Here is a 20,232-nt window from a genome sequence, read left to right on the forward strand (position 1 = left end):
GTTCCAAAGCAGTACTAATTGTTTCTTATATGTGTTTATTTGAAAATTGCTGATGAATTTTTTTTATTTTTTTTATCGAGTAAAAATTTAAATATCCATTGGAGATATTTCGTAATATTCTGAAGGTGAAAATGCAAATTTGTCTGATATTGCGCATCGTAGCGAAAAAAATGAAACAAAACGCTGTAAGAATGTAAGAAATGAAGAAACGTTTCCGAGCATTTTATTTGTTGCAAATTGTTATTACATAGCTGACAGGGTACCGAAATGGATCAACAAAATATTCCATTTCGCGTTGTATACCTAAACGGCAAATTGAACCCATCGCAACAGCTTCCATAATATTGAACAAATAAAACACAAAGCCATAACACCTACGTAGAAAATTTACGTATCGTACATTTAAAAAACTACTCACAATCTCAACTCTCTCGAAAGGAAAACTCTGGTAACAAAGAAATACTGAATGTTTGAATTCAATTTGCCGTCGATGCAAAAACTAATATATTTACAAAACGCAAAGTATCGTAAAACACATGAAAATCTAAAAATAAATGTACATTTTCTACAAAAAAGAAATTAAAATAAGAATAAATACTTAAAAATATTTACTTAAGAAAATCACCCAGAAAGTAAGGTCATATTAAAAAAAAATATAAAGAATTTTTGGGGAACGCCGCCGGTAGAATCGAGAACTTGAAAAAAAAATTTGCGCGGCGTTCGAGAAGTAGGAAAAATGGTCACATGTCGTTCAAGCACAGAGATAACGAAAGACCTTCATTGTTTGATGGTTTTATGTGCGTTTAACATGTTAATATATGAAACATTAGAAAAGTCACATGAACGAAAAAGTTATACGAATATTCAGTTCAGTTTTTCACAATAAGTTTACCCGCTTGAGGTGTTTACACTAGCACAGGCAGTTCTTCGGTTTACTGTGATGTAAGGTTCACGGAACCAATAGAGTCTCTCTCGTATTATCCAATTTACGGGCAGAAAACCACCCTTTTCATTATTTGTAGATGTAGTTAGTAGAATATTATGCAGAGTACATAAAACAGCCAACATGGAACCTAATTTCGTCATACAGAGTTATCGAGAAAAACTGATGGTACATGCTAATTTTATCACTAACAACAAGTTTGTATGAGATTTCTGCGCATTTCAAGATCTGAAATAAAAGACAACGTTTAGTTGATTTCGACAAGCTCAAATCAATCGTTTCGAAACCTGTCGAAATTCCTCCGTTACAAGAGTTCTCCCATTGATTCGAGACATCTGTTTTTCGTTTTCAATTAGAATAAAAATATTTACGAAAATATAAATCTCCATTTTTGGACTCTAACGAGGAGAAATTTCGTCAAGTGTCGAATTCATCCTGCATTACAACTTCGAAGACTAGAGTGATTTTTAATTTTTTCAATTTAACTCATTCTTCAATCTTGTCGAGATCCCAAAAACTAAAGGAATCGTGCAAACGTATCATTGGTCATTTGAGTTTGAAATAAACAACAAATTGAAGCACAAGTACTTGATTTAGTTTCTGAAATCTCGACTTTGAAATGCGAACCAACACTTAAACGTTATAATTCAGCCGATCGTCGAAACAAACTCCCCCAGATCACTTCACAATTCGCCAATCACATAAATATATCGAAACGTACAAAATAAATCACATATAACAAGTTAAACAGAAAGGATGGAACGAATACAACATTTTTTCAACACTGGGATGAAGTCGATATGAGAAATGCAACACCGTTACGTTGAAAAAAAAAACATTCCCCTTACTCATAGGAACTTGTCTCAAATAATCATGTGAATTATCTGTGAGCACCAAAAAAAGCGATGATTTCAACATCCCGAAGGAAAACACCAAAAGTGAGATGGACCCAGAGGGCGAGTTCCACGTTCAAACATTACTTCAACACAATAATAAAAAGTCAAATGAAATTCCAAACATGTTTGCGTACAACTTGAGCATACAGATTAGTATCATAATAACCTAAAAAACATTGGCACTAGGTCGTTTCCTATTAAGCTGCTGTGCCGTTGACGAGGGGTTCTTTCGGTTTGTTGCCCCTAGACCGTTGTCTGCTCGCACGGGCTTTGGAGTTTTGACTGTTGTTGGTGGTGTTTTCGTTAGAGGGACGGGCGTCGCTCAACTGTTTCTGGTCGCCGGCCTGCCAGCTCGATACTGCAACAAAATTTTACATGACACCCTAAATGGAAAACCCAGGTCTTGCAACAGATCTGCAGAAAAATAAGCTACTAATAAACTACTCATCCAATCACTAGCTACAGTGTAACACAAACTAAAAGATGGCAAAAGCAGCAAATTTGCTGATACATATAAGAATATAATTAAACGTTACAAAATTGAAATGTGACAATTGGAAGTTAGCCGCCTTTGAATGCAATCAAAATAACGAAAAATCAAAACAATTGTAACAATTTTAAACAGACATCTACACTGTTAGATAAACATTCCCACAGCGTTACTTGTTAAAAAGTGTTAGGAAGGTTAAACTTGGCACGTAATCGCCTCGTAATACGACAGATTCGTTAATAGTATACACGGTGTCCCAACTAAACACACTACCACGAGTAAAACATTGCATTAAGTTCGTAAAATGAGTTTTATCCTTTTCTGTTGCTCAATCTTTCATTGGCGAGTATCAAACAACAGATTTAAAAGACGTCGTCAATATAAAACACCCGCCTCAGCCTATCAACAGCGAACTTGATGATAGTAGTGAAAGAAAAGATCAGGAAAATATTAATAAACATTTTTAACAGATAAAGGTAGCATCTCATCACTTCCAAACCTTCCCTCGCAGGCGGTTAATCCGAAACTTCGTTAGAAGGGTTAAGTTAGGTTAGGCGGTCGTCTTGCACGTCCCATCCGTCAATCGGACATCTTACCTGATTCTTCGTTAGTCGGCGATTGTCGCTGTTGGGGCGGGACGCTTTGCGATTTGCCGAACCTCTTTCTCCTCCTTCTCGGATTGCCGGACGCCCAAGACGCCTCCACGCTTGACACTGATTCTAAAGAACCCGCATAGAACATACAGCAACATACGACAGAGGGCAACATCGGCGCAGATTGAAGGAATATGCTTTTAGCGGTTCTTTCTTATTTATTATTGTTGTCAGCTGATGTAGGCTATTATTATTTATCGAACAATGAAGTCATTTCATAATAATCGACGAATCGATGTTTGAACGATATTTGCCATCCCTGACACCGATTATAATCTGTGCTCCCGGATTGAAGTTTGACAATTTTATTAAAGTCAACAGTAGAGCACAGAATGCACACTTGGCCTGAACCATATAATGAGTACGATTAGGGATGGCACAAATAAATCGATATTTCTTCTACGGCTTGGTGGGATTACATACGCTAAGTACAAGCATATTACCTCAAACTACCCAAAAAAAAAAAACGTTTCACATCGCAATCACGTAAATACGAGAGTATATTGAGGCAATCCCTGAAAAGACATAACAAAACCAAATCCCCTACGAATAACCACCCCAGAAACCCAACTAAACAATAAACTACAAACGACAAGCACTTCTAAACGGAAAACAGATAAGAATTACGTCAAGAACAAAAGTTTCAATAGACTCTCGTAGAAATAACTCCCGCATTTCATCCTACCTCTATCAGCGCTCGACGAAACATCTTGGTTGTCCAGAACCGTCTCTTCCTCGTCCGTGGTACGACGCCTGTCGTCCCTACGGCTGTCCCGTCTGGGCAGGTCCCTCCTCATGGTGCCGCCCCCCCTCTTCGACCTGTTCTGGTAGGTGCCGTGATGTTCGTCGCCCTCCGTCTCCGGGGTCTGATGCCTCGAATCTGTTTAGAAGGAGAAAACGTGAACATCGAAGGGAAAAACTCGGACGATCTCTGTTTACACCCGATAACGCGCCTTAAATTTAGGTTAGTACGTTGACCCGCCCTAGCAGGATGAGGTTCGAAGCTACAATGCATTCACAGTTCGTTCTGACCGATATAAGTCAAGTTTGGTGTCTTAGCCATCTTTCAATTCGAAAGGAAATGAGAAATTTGACGTCATTACCAAGTTTTGACACACTTGAATCGGGTCTGGCTTCCCTGTGTTGCTCGAAGAGTCTTCCATAGAAGTATCGGTGGGATAAACGTAATGTCAAAGATTTAAGAGTTAGGTTAGGTTAAACTCCCACAATTTATTTCGATGCTCTAGTAAATGGTGAATCTTCAAGGTCAATCAATCGCCACTGCTCGTTTTTATTTGCAACTTAAAATGAAAAATCAGAGCGTTGAATAGCACCACGTTTCGTGCATTCAACATCTTCAGGTAGGGTTTAATTTTGAAACGACATGGCTGACTTACTGGAAATACACCGTTTGACCAAACTAGGGAGAAATCTGCGTCATGACAGTTTGAACGAACAGGTTATTTTTCAAGTGGACTTTGATCCTTCGACCCTCAACTGCGAATCCTTGTTGCCAAGAGGCATGCTATGATTCCCTTGTCTGGTTAGTATCGTCCAAAATCACATGGTCTGTTAACCCTTCAAGCAAACATGCACATGCAGATAACGGAGTGTTAGTAAATTTAGACGGAAAAACGCAACAATGCAAAGAAACGAGACGCGCCATTTGCTGAAAGGGCGCACAGTCCACACTCTATCGCAATAAAACACATGACATTTCAATCAGTTTATATTTCTTAGAAAAAAAAGTCATTCACAAATAGACCATGCAACAAGTGACGCAGAATCACTTCTGCCAACGGGCACAATGTTGAAAAATCGCAATCGGACTTAACTACATCGACATAATCTTTTGAATAATTTTCTCATGGATAGTTCAGTTTGGCTTGCGTACCCTTCCAGCATAAAATTCTTTTTACATACATATTTGAGAGATATCGATTAAACCTCGTGGGGAAATTCTAACGTCAAATTCACCTCACAGCAAACAAATACGAAGAGGAACTCTTAATAACCCTCCCACTGTGCGATACGAATCAATGCCCGGCTTCGAGGGGGAAAACGCGAGCCTTGTGGAGTCCCACAGGGGTCTGTTTTTGGGCTAACAATATCCGAAAAATGAATTCAGAACGACGTCGAAACCTAAATTTCGATGTTTTTTTCATACCATGTGGCCTAACCTAACCTACAAGGCATCACGACGGTTTTGTGAGGGAAACCAGGCATTTCTTTCGAGTTTAAACAGCTTTGGGCATACAAAAAAATCAACGCACCTCTCTAACTGTCCAGTAACCGTCTAGATGTCGACTATTGTTACATTTTTTTCATTCGTATCTACTTATCGAGATGAAAGTCGAATTTCAATGGATTTTTTCTCAGGGTCCGATCAGATTCCAACAATTTCCGGTTGAAAAAGTCACAGAGTCGTCGATGAGACGGATCGGGTATCGGTTTAAAAAAGTTGCAAAAATCACAGCCTTCAGACGTCATATCGGTGAGGGTTTAAGTCAATGTCGAACGTTCGTTACGATCGTGTGTGTACGCAAGCAGGCGCGTCGAGTTTTGCACGCCCAAAGCTGTTCGGGAATTTCGTAGCACGAAACGTTTGTTTGCTATTCAGTATTCATCTAATTAATATTATGACAATATTAGATACGGAATATGCGGATGCTTTGCGGGTTTCTTTGGTACCCCAGCACCACATCCTCCGTTACATCAAAGCCATTAAATGTCCATACTTTAAAAGCTAGCGAAAAATCGCAAATGTAAGTGTTAAAACCGAATATTTATCATACTCGAGTACTGTACAATACAAAAACAACAATAAAAACCAACCGGCTATGTTATCTGAAAAAAAAAATGAAAAAACGACACAAACAATTAAAAAAAAGACAGAACCACACAAATTCGTTAAAAGTTACCAAGACGAAACGAACAAAAACAAAGGAAATGTCAAGAGTAGGTCAGAACAAAATTGAAATCATTCTTGATACTTGACATCAACTACCAATCAGTGGTACCGGACCAGTTTTCGAGAAAACTCTCTGGTCTTTCCCAAATTTACGATGTCACCATGTGTCTATTGATCTTATGTGTGCGAAGTTGTCACAGCACTTTTCGATCAACGAAAAAAATTGTGCTGTTGAGATTCTTTACTGATTTTTCGAACAATAGACCAATCTAGCACGGATTAAAAACATTAAAACACAACATTTCAAGTGCTTAGCTGGCCGATTCGATACATTTCGTAAAATAACTCGAGAGCCGTAGAGAAAAATTTCAACTGGACGAAGCATTGCAAACATAGCACAATTCAGCACAAATTTAACAGTGCTGGAACAACTTCGCGCACACAACGAACGCAAAAAGTTCAAACAGCTATGCACCGAACGAAGCTAAATATTTAAAAATTCGATCCTCACGTTCCAAAACACCGAACAGAACGTTAAGAATGCAGACACAAGGAATTTGGAAGAACATGATGACAAGTTAGTCGAAACTAGACGACATCCACAAGCTGTTCGAGGCAATGACGAAGGCGAACGATTTTCTTGTTGCATTTCCGACGATTATCCGTAAAAAACGCAGGGTCTTCAAAAAATTTTTGCTTCACCTTGTATCGATCGACCTCGCGTTCGTCATCGCCCTTCTCAGTGTTAGATTTTTTTTTTAGTTTTTGTTATTTCTTCCCTCATCATATCTGTGCAAAATACAGATTACGTTATACTTTATTACATTGAAAAGGTCATCATCGGCCGGGTCAGTCACCAGAAAACATTTTATTTTTTTATTCGTGGCTTTGTGCATCATCAGAGTACGTCGTTCCGCGGGCGAGATTTAGAAATCGTGGAAAGTGTGGGGTAGATGCGCGGAAATGGATTTTTCGAAGGGAAACGCCCAATAAATTCGAGTCAACCAACCTTTCGATGTTGAAGGTGACAACTGACACTTTAGTGACAACTGACACTTTAGTGACAACTGACGCCTCACCTCAATTTTTGAGTTGAATAGCGCCAAATCGATCAACTCCTTGTAGACAACCTCTGAAGTGGAATATTCCATAAATTGCGCCAGTCCCTTCGAAAAAGCCCAGCTCCGAAACCGAAACGAAACAAAAAAATGGCGATTCTTAAGCTGAAGGCACCGTCGAATATAGCAAAGGTAGCTTTACTTACGTGGTTTGGGTCATAGGGCAGGAAATTCGCGTTCCGAGGCATAACCTCAAAAAGTGACAGCTAAACTGACGTGTGACGTAAGAAATGGTGAATATCGCAGGAAATCATTTTAAATCGTTGGCGAAATGATTTCTAAAGCGGAAAACACCGGTTTGAGGTTGTTTTAAAGCGACAATATTCGGTTTGATTGTTTGAAGCCCTTCAATCCCTTCAATTGATGGCCTCTGAAATTGAATATTCCATAAATAACGTCAATTTCTTTGGGAAAACCCACTGTCGAATGTAAAGAAAACTTGTTTACTTACGTGTTTTGGACCACAGAACAGAAATTCGCAATCGGAGGCAACTTCAAAAGTGACAACTGACAAGTATGACATATGAATCGAAAAAACGGTAAAAATCGAAGGGAATCACTTCAAATCGTTGGTAAAATGATTTCAAAAGTGAAATCATCCAACTAGACCGTCTGTAACCCCTGGATCGTGAGTTTAAAACGAAAAAAATCCCGAGCTATACCCGCCGATGCCTTCAGCGCGTAAAAACGCCGAGATAGTGACGCACAAAGCCGTTCGGAACGTTCAACAACAAACGCTCAAATCAACCATCGAATTAGACGTGTTTTTTTTGTTTTGTTGAGTGAGAGAGAGAGATAGAGACAAACGGAACGTTTTGTAAATAAGGAAAATCACTTTCTTTCTCTGTCGCCGCCGCCCGCCGAGTCGACGGACAGCCTGCCGCGACTGGAGCGCTCTCTGTTGTTGTTGTTGTTGCCTCTGGGGGGACGGCCGTTGACGGCGTGTCCGCCGCCGTTGCCCCGCCCCCCGCCGCCGCCTCCCTTGCCATTTCCTTCGTGGTTGTTGTGTCTGTCGACGTTATTTACATAGTCAAAGTTACTACCGGAGTTGTTGTATCTGTCGTTCTGCTGCTGCTGCTGCTGGTTGCGGTAGCCGGAGCCGCGGCCGCGCCCGCCCCTGCCCCTCATCGAGCCGCGGGGACGGCCGCCGCCGTCCATGTCGCTGTTGTAGCCGCGGTCGTTCCGCCTGCCCATCGGCAGGCTCTGCATCGAGCCCAGGTTCGTGCCGTGGATGCTGCGCAGCTGCTCGTCGATCTCCAGTTTCTCCTGCCGGAGTTGCTCGACCTCCTGAAAAATCAAATAAATATTTCTCTCCAGGTATTTGGCCACGTTAAAGTCTCGATAGGAGAGTTTTTTTTTTCATTGAGAACTGGTCAGGATAAACAGCATCATCAGAAACTGTTGGAAAGTTGTCGACGTTAGTTTCGCTCTCATTGAAACTCATGGGTACCGGATAACTCGACCAACGATGACGGTCAAATCGATGTAGTCCGGCTACGCGAGCTCGGAAGGATTTTTTGGACGGGGTTAGGTTAGGTGTCGTCTTAAAGTTCGTCAGTTTGATGAAATCGCATCGAACTTGAGGTATGCCATCTTGGATACTCGATTTTGGAGATTTTTTTTGTGTAAAATGAACAGTTTCGACGAGTTCTCTGTTGAAAAAGACTCGCCTTTGAGTACACCTTGTACGTGGAGTAGGCAAGGTCCTAATAGGTATATACAAATTTCGTAAGCACCCAGTGATAGAGGCAAGAGGGGAAAATCAGTTGATTTGGAGCGTTGGGAAATCCCTATACAGGATGAGTCTTCGACTTGTATAAAATTTTAATGGTAGATACTTGAGGTTCAAAGAAACACTGTTTTCCTATACCATTTTTTCCGAATAGGCTCTGATAAAAAGATATAGCCATTTTAAATTTGCATAATGAGCTAAGCCACCCCTGGAAAGAATTACCTTCAGGATAACTAGCTATATCTGTGACTCTACAGTCTGTGAATCTTTTAAACAGACTAGGTTTTCATATCGTTCCTATATTATATGTTGTGAAAGGGTATATCAGTCACCAGGAACCTCAGTTTTTATACAGTTTATTCAATTAGCTACGTTTCGAGACTTTTAGTTTCTTCCTCAGGCTATGAATATTAGATAAATAGACTTTTCCTTTGAAACATTGTGCAAAATCGTGGTTGTAAATAAATAATATAATAAACATCTCTGGGGGACAACAATCTCTTTGACGTATATCAATATCGGGTTCATAAATGGAAAATTATTGATATACATCAAAGAGATTGTTGTCCCCCAGAGATGTTTATTATATTATTTATTTACAACCACGATTTTGAACAATGTTTCAAAGGAAAAAGTCTATTTATCTAATATTCATAGCTTGAAGAAGGGACTAAAAGTCTCGAAACGTAACTAATTGAATAAATTGTATAAAAACTGAGGTTCCCGGTGACTGATATACCCTTTCACAACTTTTAAACAGAGTTGTATTCAGCCAAAGTATCCAATTTTCAAATTTCACAGAAAGTTTTTAATTTTTGAACGTCAAATTACTCGAAAACGGCGCATTTTACGAGAAAATATGAATACTTTCAGTTTACAAAACCTTCAAATACTCATTCGGTAGCGTCCATTTTAGTTTCAAGAGTTGGGTTCTTCGAATTTTTGGTTTTTTATGGTACTTAATGATCATAATGAGAAAACTGGAAGACGTGGGTGATATCTTGTGTTCGAAAAAGATTCATCAAATAAATGAAAAACTATGTTTCGAAAATTATTTCATTCGATAAAACCGATTGTGAGTAAAACTAAAAATGAACTTTTTTACGGTTTTTCAACAGCCTGTATCTTTTAAACCGAGCCGATTCGGAAAAAATGGTGAAGGAAAAAAGTGTTTCTTTTGACCTCGAGAAACTACTCTTAACATATTTGTACGAATCGAAGACTCACCCTGTATGTGAGCAAACCGCTGCATCTCGAGGGTCGCGAAAAAAAAAACAGTGCCAAACGAAAGACGAATAACCGGAGCTTGCCTAGCAGATATTCTCAAACCGAAAGATTCACTTCGGAAAAAAAATTAATTCGAAAATAATTAACCTTTATATAAACTGATCCAAAATACACTTTATCTAGTTATTCATATGGAAAGTACAGGAGATCAGTGTTTAAGCGTATTCAATTTCATTATGAAGTAATATTGAATTATCGACACATAAAAAGCACATGATTGGAAAGAGTTAACGCATTGTTGCACCGTATAGAAAGAAGAGTTGATAAATGGATAAGACAACGTCTTTTAAACATCAACGACATTCCAATTACACCAACTTTACTCAATTTTAGTTACAAAAACTCAAAAAAATTATTCCAAGGCCAACAGACTACTTTCAAAAAAGTGAGTGGAGTATCGCTATCGAATTACAGTTTCCAATGGACCTTGCCACCTCCGTTTAAATCATTCCCATCAAGGAGACATCATAAAATCGACAAAAAAAAAAATAAAATATCGACTCACCCTCAGATGCGCCAGGTGATACTGTATCAGGACCTTGGCGTTCGTTATACTATCCACCGTACCCACAAACACGAAAGTCACCTGACCCTCCTCCCTCGGGATCGTCGGCTGCGGCTCGTTCTCCCCCTCAATCTTCACCCGAACGACGCAGCTCTTATCGACTATCTCCTGGATGATCCTACCGCTCTTCCCTATCACCTTGCCGACCAGGTTCCTGGGCACCTGGAGCGACTCCTCGCTGTACTCCAACATGGACCTGGCCTTCTTCACCGCCAGTTCAGTCTGAAAACGGAAATTCGTGAGCGGGATCACAGAAAAATCCGTCAAATGTCAAACTGACATTGACATATTTGACAACTGACAGAACTATTGCTACATTTCTGTGAATCTTTAATTTTGTTCATAGCTCACCTCTCCGTATATTTTGAATGTACAGGAATTTTCTTCTAGCTCTATGTTCGTGACCCCCTCGATCTTCCTGGCCTGCTGGATGTTGGCGCCGTGTGCCCCGATCGCCAGACCCATGAGATCCTCCCTCACGCTGAACTCGTCGGAATATCTACAAGAAAACGATCTGTTCACGCATCAAGGTAAAGACAACCTCAGATAAGTCCACCGATTGATGTAACAAGAGACGAACGAACATACATAACCCATCCACAACATAAAGGAGGCTTCGTTAAACTCAAAAAATTCAACATAACATGCCACCCAACCAACGACAGACAGAAAGGGGAGAAACACAATCCTGGCTCGAGAGAACGTAAAAGAAACCATGCAAACAACGTAAAACATTAACGGTACAAAAAAAATAAGACCCCATGCCAGGAACTTGGACACAATCCGAAAATTGCCATAAAAAGAACGCCAGATGAGAGCCAGGACCGACGACAAAAGTATAAGAGATTGCACCCCCGTTTTCCCCCAACGATTTCTCCTCTACATTGCTACATTCATGCTACGTGTGGGTGTGTGTGTCTTTGGTGAGTCTCACCTGGAGTTCGCCCTTGTACCCTCGTAATTAGAGGTGCGCACGTGCGAGGGCTTGTACCTCCTGAAATAGAGAACATACAACAAGTCAAGGTCGAGCGTCTCTTCTGGCTGTGATACAAACACACAAACATCTTTTTAGGCAATTTCGGATCACCCAAATTGAGGGATGGAAAATATTGGGTACTTTCGAAACAAAACTTGCACTGAAAACACACGATTAAAGTAGAAAGGAATATCGAAGATCGAAATTTTCGTCATCTTTCAACGATCTTATCTAACCTTATTCCCGATAACCTAAAGACATTTTCAAGACTCACCCTGTAAACTTTAATCTAAAAAACCACCTAGCACGATATAAAACCAACTCACCCTCCAACGGAAGCCAGCTTGGTGCTCTCCAACTGCCTAACAGCCTCCTCGGTACGCTTAAGTAAGAACACCTTCTGCGATAGACTCCTAAAGTGCATGTCCTGCAGCAATGAAGCAGTCCTCGCGCTGGCCTCGCTCCTGGATATCACCAAGAGCACCCCCTTCTCCGGCACGTACCTGATAAGGGCTGCCCCTATCGCCTTCTGGAATTCCTTGTGTGCGTTCTCGATCTTGTCGCTGAGGATGAAAGGACTAAAGGAAACAGGGGGATCAGGCCGTTTTTATTACATAAAGAGACTCACCACTCCCTCAAACCTTCAGGCACCTCGATCTCGAACTTGAAGAACATGTTCTTCGTGATCGGTGGGTTGTTGTTTTTCGGCCTCAACCGATCCACACTGACGATTTCTGTGTATGTGGTCTCCCAGCCGGAATATTCTAATACGTAAAAATCACCCTTCATCATCTGTAAAAAGTAACAAAACTTGAAATTTTCATAGTGAAAAGTAAGGTTAAACTGTCAACCAATCAAAACATCTCACAGAAACAGTGTTACCAATCTCAACTGACAGTTACTTAACCTACAACCATTGACAAATTGATCAAAACAATGTTCAATACGTTGAAATTACTCACTTTAATTCTACATTTCCACCAACCGTATCCATCTTGATTGTTGGCTCTCGAATATACCTCTACCTCCATATTCTCAGTGAATTCTGTTTTTTGGTCAGGCTTTGGCGGTAACCTGACCTGTGCAAAGGGAAACCTAGAATCTGGCTGCCACCTACGGACAATAAAAAACAGGTTACTTTACCTCCTTTCACTAGTTCAAACCATCAACTTACTCATCTTCGAAATGTATTAAAACCTCATCATCGAATACGTCCAAGACGTAACCCTGCAAAAACAAAAATGCTGTATTTTTTTCATCACATTCAACGTCATAAATCCTAATGAAACAACAAAAGATAGGATAAGATCAGATGAAAAAGGGGAATCCCTGACAGCTCGTATTATCTTCTTTTACGCTTGAATTATGTAATGTTTTGGTTGATACACTAGTTAATTTCAGTAAGCAATGATTCATTACAGTGAGTAATATCCAATATTAAAAGATATCGTTCTTGAGAAAGGTAATTTGATATGGTCTAACATAACCTTTTACTCTACGCGGTAAGAACGATTAGAGCTTTGTCCAGCCTACAAATACGTGAGGAAAGGTTCGTGTTGTTAATCAACGAAATTCATTATGGGAATTTTGGCGAAATTAACACATGGAATTTTCACGCCCTGTCAAATGGTCATGGCGTCAAAAGAACCGCGTTTAGCAATCCTCTAAACCCGTCAGTTCTACGTAAGTATATGAGTAATATCACCGTATTTAACGTGGATTAGACGACCGATTATCGAAATATGGAAAAATGCCCATCACAACGAACACAATTTCATACTTTCCGGTGGACGTACCTTGTAAAGAGCCCCATTTTCACCGCAAACTTCCACTGCTACGTCCTCCATGTTGATTTACTTTAATTTACTTCTTGGGAGAGGAAAGTCCTTCTACAATTCTGTTTCTCTTCTGTCTGTCGAGTTGATGAAACAAGTTTCTGCCGCCACTGTACAATGAGAAAGACGAAGATAACAACTGTGGTTTCGCGTCTGCCGAAATTGGTTAGAAAGGGAAAGAAAAAGAAAAATTTTGACAGATGTGGCGCTAGTGAGGAGGAATTTGTAGATTTCGTTCATGAGTACAAATGCAAATAAAAATAATGTTGAATGTTTTAAAAAATTTGAACGAAATGAAGGCAAACTGATGTTTTTCGAAAATGCATCCTCACAAATTCCAAAATGTCAAATAACAGTGATTCTGATGAATTTTACGATGCCGAGGAAGACGTATCAAGTCATCCTAATAGAAGGTATTAAATTCAAACTTTGACCTGTTACATACCTTATATAGAATTTAAAAGGTTTGGGAATTATTCTCAATAGCACTTCAGTCTCACTTGACAATCACCTTTCAACTTATGTTAGAAACAATTGAAGTTTTAAAAGGATTTAAAAGTCATATGATGCTTGGTAACGTCAAAAATCAACAATTTTTTAATTTAGCAGAAAATCGCGAACATTATCTAGGGATTTGACGCAGCGAGCGAATTCTGAGCCTAATGTCTTCAAAAAATGCCAATCGAACAAAGATGAAGCCAGCAAGGACGAAGATGAGACTGTACGTACATTAGTGGTCTGAAATTCTATCATTCATTGTATCAATTTCAGTCTGAAGCATCCTCAGATGCACTCGGTAGGAATAGGAAAAAATTCAAGGAATTGAGACAAAAACTTCAAAATGACGATGATGATCCCCCTATCGGGGAGTGTGTTCAACCAGACAGTCAAACATCGTCTGTAGAGGGGGTTTCAGTGGGTCCTAGCAAAATAACCCAACCGTTCAGGGTGATCGAACATGATACTGTTAGTTTACAAAGTCACAGTTCACTGGGACGGTTGGGGAGGATTTTAGGAAACGCAACTGACTCAGGTTAGTAAGAAAGAAGTAGGGTTAAGGAACAAGACAATTCCACTTGAAACTTTGAGTGTATTGAATGAGTGCTGGATTTAACCCTCAGGAACCATCCCGGAAAATGGCAGAAAAGCAGTGTCAGTCTCAGCCTTGTCTTCGAGCTCGCTGGACTCAGGTTCCACACCGAGTTCGAAGGGAGTCTCTCAGTTCCCCAGTATATCCACCTTGACCGCTATCAGACCAGCACAAAACGTAGAGACTCCCGCGAAACTCCAAGAACCTGACGTCATAGCGAGCACCAAGACATCTACTGCTACTTCTTCCTCCCTGATCAAGGCTCCGGTGGCTCCACCCAGGAGAAAAAAGAAGAACAAAGAGGTCGGATCGCTAAATTTGACGGTAGGTCAAGTGAAGGGTTTTTCAGTCAGTAAATAGCTGGAAAGCTTAATGATTTTCGTGGAAATGGGAAAAAGGGTTCTTGAGTTTTTGGGTTTTTTTTCGAAAAAATTGTAGGCATGCTACAGTTGGCAATTTTAAGCCCATATCGATGTTTAATTGTACACGTTGACGCTCATTTGCAGTCTTTTAGTTTCGGTCAGAATCGATTCAGGCGATTTCGAGTATTTTGAACAGTCAAAAGTGCGCCATGTTTGTCAAGGACATTGACAAATAATCATCAGTGAACTCTTCTTCTTTTAGAGTTCACTGATAATCATAGAAATAATGATATAGGTTAGAAAATCTATGCGAATAACTGTAATTTTGACGTCCGACAAAAAATGGCGGATAAACCAATAGAAAATGAGATAGCCTATGTTGCCACGTGGGGATATATAAGCAGAGTTTCAGAATTGCATCTCGGAGTAGTCAGCGAGCAGATTTTCAGGTTGCTTTGCTCTAATCGTAATAAAGGAACGGTATTGATGTAACATATTGTAAAGATGCGATTTTGGAAAGAACCAATAGGCGCAGTAGAAGAGCTGTGCTTCTAGCGCCCTCTGGGTCAGCCAAGCATATAAAATCTACGGATCTTTCGACCTACTTCGAAAGTTGACCTACTTTTACCTGGTTTTACATTCTGTAGGTCTCTGAATTAACCCTTTTGGTTACTGATACTTAAAACTTGTCCTGAAAATCTTATAAAACATCAACTCTTTGGATTTATCGCCCCCAAACGCCTAGTTCTAGCAGATTTCTTCATTGTAGAGCCCATATTGATGTTTAATTGTACACGTTTATGCTCATTTGCAGTCTTTCGGTTTCGGTCAGAATCGATCCAGGCGATTTCGAGTTTTTTTGAACTGTCAAAAGTCAGCCGTGTTTTTTCAAGGACGTAGACAAATAATCATAGAAATAATAAAATAGGTTAGAAAATCTATGCAAATAACTGTCATTTTGACGTCCGACAAAACGTGGGGGATTAACCAATAGAAAATGAGACAGCCTATGTCGCCACTGTGGGGGGGTATATTGTCCAATAAGTCCATAGACATAGAGACATGAGCTGAGCGATGTCAGCATGAATTTGGCTTTTTAATAGAAAGAGAGAAATAATCGTCGGGCATTTACCTGTCTCTATTTGTTCACTTAGAGGTGAGCGTGGACCAATAAAAATTCTACAAAGAGGTAACTGCATGCCCGATGTTCAGTTTCTCTCTGTCACTTTTTTGACCCTATTTCATGCATAGATAGAAAGGGAAGGCACAGTTAATGTCTATATGTCTATGATAAAGTCACTGTAGAAGAGCCGTGCTTCTAGCGCCCTCTGGGTCAACCCAGCATATAAAATCTACGGCTCTTTCGACCTACTTTGAAAGTAGACCTACTTTTACCTGGTTTCTACTCTTCTGTAGGTCTCTGAACTAACCTCTTTGGCTACTAATACTTACAACATGTTCTGAAAATCGTATAAAACTCATCTCTTTGGATTTATCGCCACCAAACGCCTAGTTTGTTGTCATTTATCGTTCTCCGCAGAAATCGGCTTCCACGACAACATTCCAAACTTCTTCCCATCACCTGGCCAGTCCCATAAGCACGGTGGAGTCCCTGACCAGAGAATTCGAGCATTCCCTTCCCAAACAATCCTCCTTACCGTCCTCCAAGGAGCCGCCGGAGGTCCAAGAATCCAAGAGTTCGAAGAGCTCCAGGAACTCCACCTTGAAGTCGGTACATTCGCTGGACATAAACCAGGCCCTGAAGGGCCAGTTCGTGGTGAAGCCCCAGGACACCGAGAGTTACAAGGCGAGGAAGAGTTCCAAGGTGGAGATCGCTGAAAAGGTCGGATGCATGTCTTTGGTCAAGGATTTTTCGAGCTCCGTCGCTGCCGGTACTAGGGGGTCTTCCGGTAGGAGTAGCGTGGGGCATTACAGCCTGGGACCGCACAGGTAAGTCTTGTTTTTAACCTTGTTTTTTCCCCGAGAATGAACGTGATTCGACCTAAGGGGCACGAATCAATCGTCGGCTTCCAATTCGAAGGCTAGGAGAAAGTCGGCGGGCGACGAGAACATGATGGCAATGAAGGTTAGGACTCACACCGATTCGGGGAAGCAACTATCTGATCTTGAAATATTGGAACAGGTGACCGTTCTCAATCTGGACACCGGCGAGAGGGTGCCGCTGAGCGTGGCAGAAGACAAGCTGCCGCAATGCATAAATCCGCTGTCGTTGCACATCATGAGGTTGACCTCGGAGTACGTAAGCAGTTCCAGCATGGATAAGAACAAGGTAAAGCCATGAACAAAGTCAAAAACCAGTGGTGACCCTCGAGGAACTATCCTCGGGCACCGCTTCTTCCTGATTTAATCTCGATCGATTTTTTTCTCGATAGGAGTCGGACGAGGAGAGCGTGGACCTGAAGAAATCGGAGATCCCGGTGGTGGACGCGGAGAGTTCGGAGGGTGGTAGGGTGCGTAGGAGGACCGCCAAACTGAAGAGGTTCCTGGACTCTACCGTCAAGAAGACAATGCATAAGGCGAAGAGCATCGCACAAGAAGTGTCGCACGCCCGTCACAAAGAAGACACCATCGATATCATCGACAACGTGCATCCCGGAGAGCAGAACATTAAGCTTAAAGTGAGCAACCTTAACCTCGAAATTATACTTTAAACCGTCGATTATTCTGTTTAGACCTCGAACTCGCACAAGGGGCCCTACGAGTTCGAGAAGGTCGAGCACGTTCAGGAGCTGAACGACGAACACGAAGGTCCGATATGGTGTATGAAATTCTCTTGCTGCGGTAAGTTACTGGCGACCGCCGGACAAGATAAGGTGTTGAGGATATGGATCGTTAGGGACGCGTTCCAGTTCTTCCAGGTGGGTGGACGTCGAAGAGATGTGTGGATAGAGGAGGCATGACTAATATCTCCGTAGCGAAGGACACTAATCGATGTAGCGAAGGCCAATGATCGCCGTTTCGACAGAAACATTATTAAATGCAATCATCACCGTAGCCATGGCAGATTATCGGCTTAGCGAAGGTCACTTATCGCCATAGCGAAGGCCATTTATCGCCATAACGGAGGCCAATCATCGCCGTTCCGATAGAAACGTTATTTAACGCGATACGAGCAATCACCGCGGCCATGGCCAATAAATCGGCGTAACGGAAGTCTGTCATCGTTGTAGCGGTGGCCAATTATCGATATAGCTAAGACCAGTTATCGCCATAGCGAAGGACATTTATCGCTATAGCGAAGATCAATTGTCGACATAGCGAAGATCATTTATCGGCATAGCGGAGGACATTTATCGCTATAGCGAATGCCATTTATCGCTATAGTGAAGATCATTTATCGGCATAGCGAAAACCACTTATCGTCATAGCGAAGGCCATTTATCGCTATAGCGAAGAACAGTTACCGCCATATCAAAAACCAGTTATGGGCATAGCGAAGGCCATTTATCGCTATAGCGGAGGCCAATCATCGCCATTCCCATAGAAACATTATTTAACGCGATACAAGCAATAACCGTGGCCTTGTCCATTTATCGGCGTAGCGAAAGTCAGTCATCGCTGTAGCGAAAGCCAATTCTCGCTATTTCGATAGAAACATGAATGCAATACGGCCAATTATTGGCTTAGCGAAGGCCATTTATCGCCATAGCGGAGGCCAATCATCGTCGAAACAAACAAATACCATGGCCTTGACCATTTATCACCGCAGCCAATTTTCGGCTAAGCAAATGCCAGTTTTCGCCATAGCAAACGTCAATCATCACCCATCCCACAGGAATATTAATGATAAAAGCGATGGCCAACCCGCTTAAGCTGCAGTCCACTCATTAGACATCTTTCGATGGACCTTGCCTCCTCTATCCACATAAATTTCATATTTATGTGGCGTATAATGCAGGTTTTTTCTGTCGTGCATCGGTTCTCTTTCGAATTTTCAGGAGATGCGGACCAAGTACAACGCGGAAAAGGTATCCCCCACCCCGTCGCAGGAATCCCTCGTCTCCCACCACTCGAACGACGCGAGCGCCAGTCTGGCCAACATGGAGGCGATGAACAGCAACCGGGAGAACTCCAAGCTGGTGTTCATGCCGAAACCCTTCTGCACCTACTCCGGCCACACGTCCGACCTGCTGGACGTGTCCTGGTCCAAGAACTACTTCATACTGTCCTCCTCGATGGACAAGACGGTCAGACTGTGGCACATATCGCGCAAGGAGTGCCTGTGCTGCTTCCAGCACATCGATTTCGTCACGGCTATCGTCTTCCATCCCAGGGACGACAGGTACTTCCTCAGCGGCTCGCTGGACGGTAAACTGAGGCTGTGGAACATCCCCGATAAGAAGGTGGCCGTCTGGAACGAGGTGGAGGGCACCACGAAGCTTATAACGGCCGCGAACTTCTGTCAGAACGGCATGTTTGCGGTGGTCGGGACGTACGACGGGCGGTGCATCTTCTACAACACCGATCAGTTGAAGTATCACACCCAGATCCACGTGAGGTCTTCCAGGGGTAGGAACGCGGTTGGTAGGAAGATCAGCGGTATCGAACCGATGCCGGGGCAGGATAAGATACTGATAACGTCGAATGATAGCAGGATCAGGTTGTACGACCTGATCGACCTCAACGTCAGCTGCAAGTACAAGGTAAAACATAGTATTTATGTATCAAGGACGAGACAATACAGTCTTTTTCCGAGGTACATATCAAGGACGATCTTTCAGGGTTACGTGAACATGAGCAGTCAGATCAAGGCGAGCTTCAGCCACGACGGGAAGTACGTGGTCAGCGGTTCGGAGAACAGGGACGTGTACATCTGGAAGACCAACCACGACTACGCCAAGTTCTCCTCGGTGAGACGGGACCGCAACGATTTCTGGGAGGCGATAAAGGCGCACAACAACACGGTGACCTGCGCAATATTCGCTCCTAACCCGGAGAGCATAATCAAGATGGTGGAGGAGGCTACTAGGTCGGAGGCGCAGGAGGACGAAGATAATAAGGTCGGTGTTTGGGGGATTGTTGAGGTTAGGGGTTTAATCGTATCGTTTTCAGGTGGAGGATCCGATAGTGGAACAGCACACGAAGGGTTGCGGGGGGTACGTGTTGGTATCGGCCGATTTCAACGGCTGCATCAAAGTATTCATAAATAAGATGAAACCAAAACATAGTTCGTTACCGGTTTCGGCCATGGCTTAATGATTTTTACCGATCGAATCGTTGAAAGTTCGCTTATAATTTGTTTGTTAATTCTTTTTATCCAAATTTTATAGAATCTAATCGAAATGAATATTGTAGAAAGTTATTGTATTTATTGTAAATTGGTTGTATATAAAATTTTAGAAAAATTACCCCA

General features: G+C 41.7%; 2 protein-coding genes across 8 annotated transcripts; one reads left to right on the forward strand and one right to left on the reverse strand.

The window, feature by feature from the left end:
• Nucleotides 1-207: 207 nt before the first annotated feature.
• LOC123319036 (fragile X mental retardation syndrome-related protein 1) lies at nucleotides 208-13,981 on the reverse strand. 5 transcript variants are annotated; one of them, XM_044905857.1, is made up of 14 exons: nucleotides 13,852-13,981; nucleotides 13,368-13,516; nucleotides 12,746-12,798; nucleotides 12,534-12,684; nucleotides 12,200-12,363; nucleotides 11,898-12,149; nucleotides 11,530-11,589; nucleotides 10,947-11,094; nucleotides 10,536-10,817; nucleotides 8,055-8,298; nucleotides 3,668-3,862; nucleotides 2,926-3,048; nucleotides 2,006-2,197; nucleotides 208-1,171 (listed from the first exon to the last, which is right to left on the reverse strand). In XM_044905857.1, exons 2-13 carry the CDS (start codon nucleotides 13,416-13,418, stop codon nucleotides 2,037-2,039), a joined length of 1,884 nt encoding a protein of 627 aa, XP_044761792.1. In that variant the 5' UTR covers nucleotides 13,419-13,516; nucleotides 13,852-13,981; the 3' UTR covers nucleotides 208-1,171; nucleotides 2,006-2,036. The 5 variants fall into 5 exon arrangements, with proteins under 5 accessions (XP_044761792.1, XP_044761789.1, XP_044761790.1 ...); XM_044905854.1 differs by having other exon boundaries at nucleotides 7,851-8,298; nucleotides 13,852-13,980; XM_044905855.1 differs by lacking the exon at nucleotides 11,530-11,589 and having other exon boundaries at nucleotides 7,851-8,298; nucleotides 13,852-13,977.
• On the forward strand, nucleotides 13,591-20,227 carry LOC123319034 (WD repeat-containing protein 44). 3 transcript variants are annotated; one of them, XM_044905851.1, is made up of 12 exons: nucleotides 13,591-13,819; nucleotides 14,013-14,127; nucleotides 14,178-14,439; nucleotides 14,528-14,820; nucleotides 16,399-16,808; nucleotides 16,866-16,944; nucleotides 17,002-17,148; nucleotides 17,252-17,497; nucleotides 17,552-17,737; nucleotides 18,818-19,522; nucleotides 19,601-19,879; nucleotides 19,932-20,227. In XM_044905851.1, the coding sequence occupies exons 1-12, from the start codon at nucleotides 13,749-13,751 to the stop codon at nucleotides 20,073-20,075; spliced, it is 2,937 nt and encodes a 978-aa protein (XP_044761786.1). In that variant the 5' UTR covers nucleotides 13,591-13,748; the 3' UTR covers nucleotides 20,076-20,227. The 3 variants fall into 3 exon arrangements, with proteins under 3 accessions (XP_044761786.1, XP_044761784.1, XP_044761785.1); XM_044905849.1 differs by having other exon boundaries at nucleotides 16,866-17,148; XM_044905850.1 differs by having other exon boundaries at nucleotides 14,016-14,127; nucleotides 16,866-17,148.
• Nucleotides 20,228-20,232: the final 5 nt, after the last annotated feature.

Source organism: Coccinella septempunctata, chromosome 8, assembly GCF_907165205.1.
Source record: "Coccinella septempunctata chromosome 8, icCocSept1.1, whole genome shotgun sequence".
NCBI lineage: Eukaryota > Metazoa > Arthropoda > Insecta > Coleoptera > Coccinellidae > Coccinella > Coccinella septempunctata.

Excerpts from the sequence above, each read along its gene's own strand:
- LOC123319036 (XM_044905854.1), bottom strand. The coding sequence starts at position 13,418 with ATGGAGGACGTAGCAGTGGAAGTTTGCGGTGAAAATGGGGCTCTTTAC. Across the intron at positions 12,364-12,533 it reads GGTGGAAATGTAGAATTAAA|ATGATGAAGGGTGATTTTTA; the intron begins GTGAGTAATTTC and ends TACTTTTTACAG. Across the intron at positions 8,299-10,535 it reads ATCACCTGGCGCATCTGAGG|GAGGTCGAGCAACTCCGGCA; the intron begins GTGAGTCGATAT and ends TTGATTTTTCAG.
- LOC123319034 (XM_044905849.1), top strand. The coding sequence starts at position 13,749 with ATGTCAAATAACAGTGATTCTGATGAATTTTACGATGCCGAGGAAGAC. Across the intron at positions 14,128-14,177 it reads GCAAGGACGAAGATGAGACT|TCTGAAGCATCCTCAGATGC; the intron begins GTACGTACATTA and ends TATCAATTTCAG. Across the intron at positions 17,738-18,817 it reads ACGCGTTCCAGTTCTTCCAG|GAGATGCGGACCAAGTACAA; the intron begins GTGGGTGGACGT and ends TCGAATTTTCAG.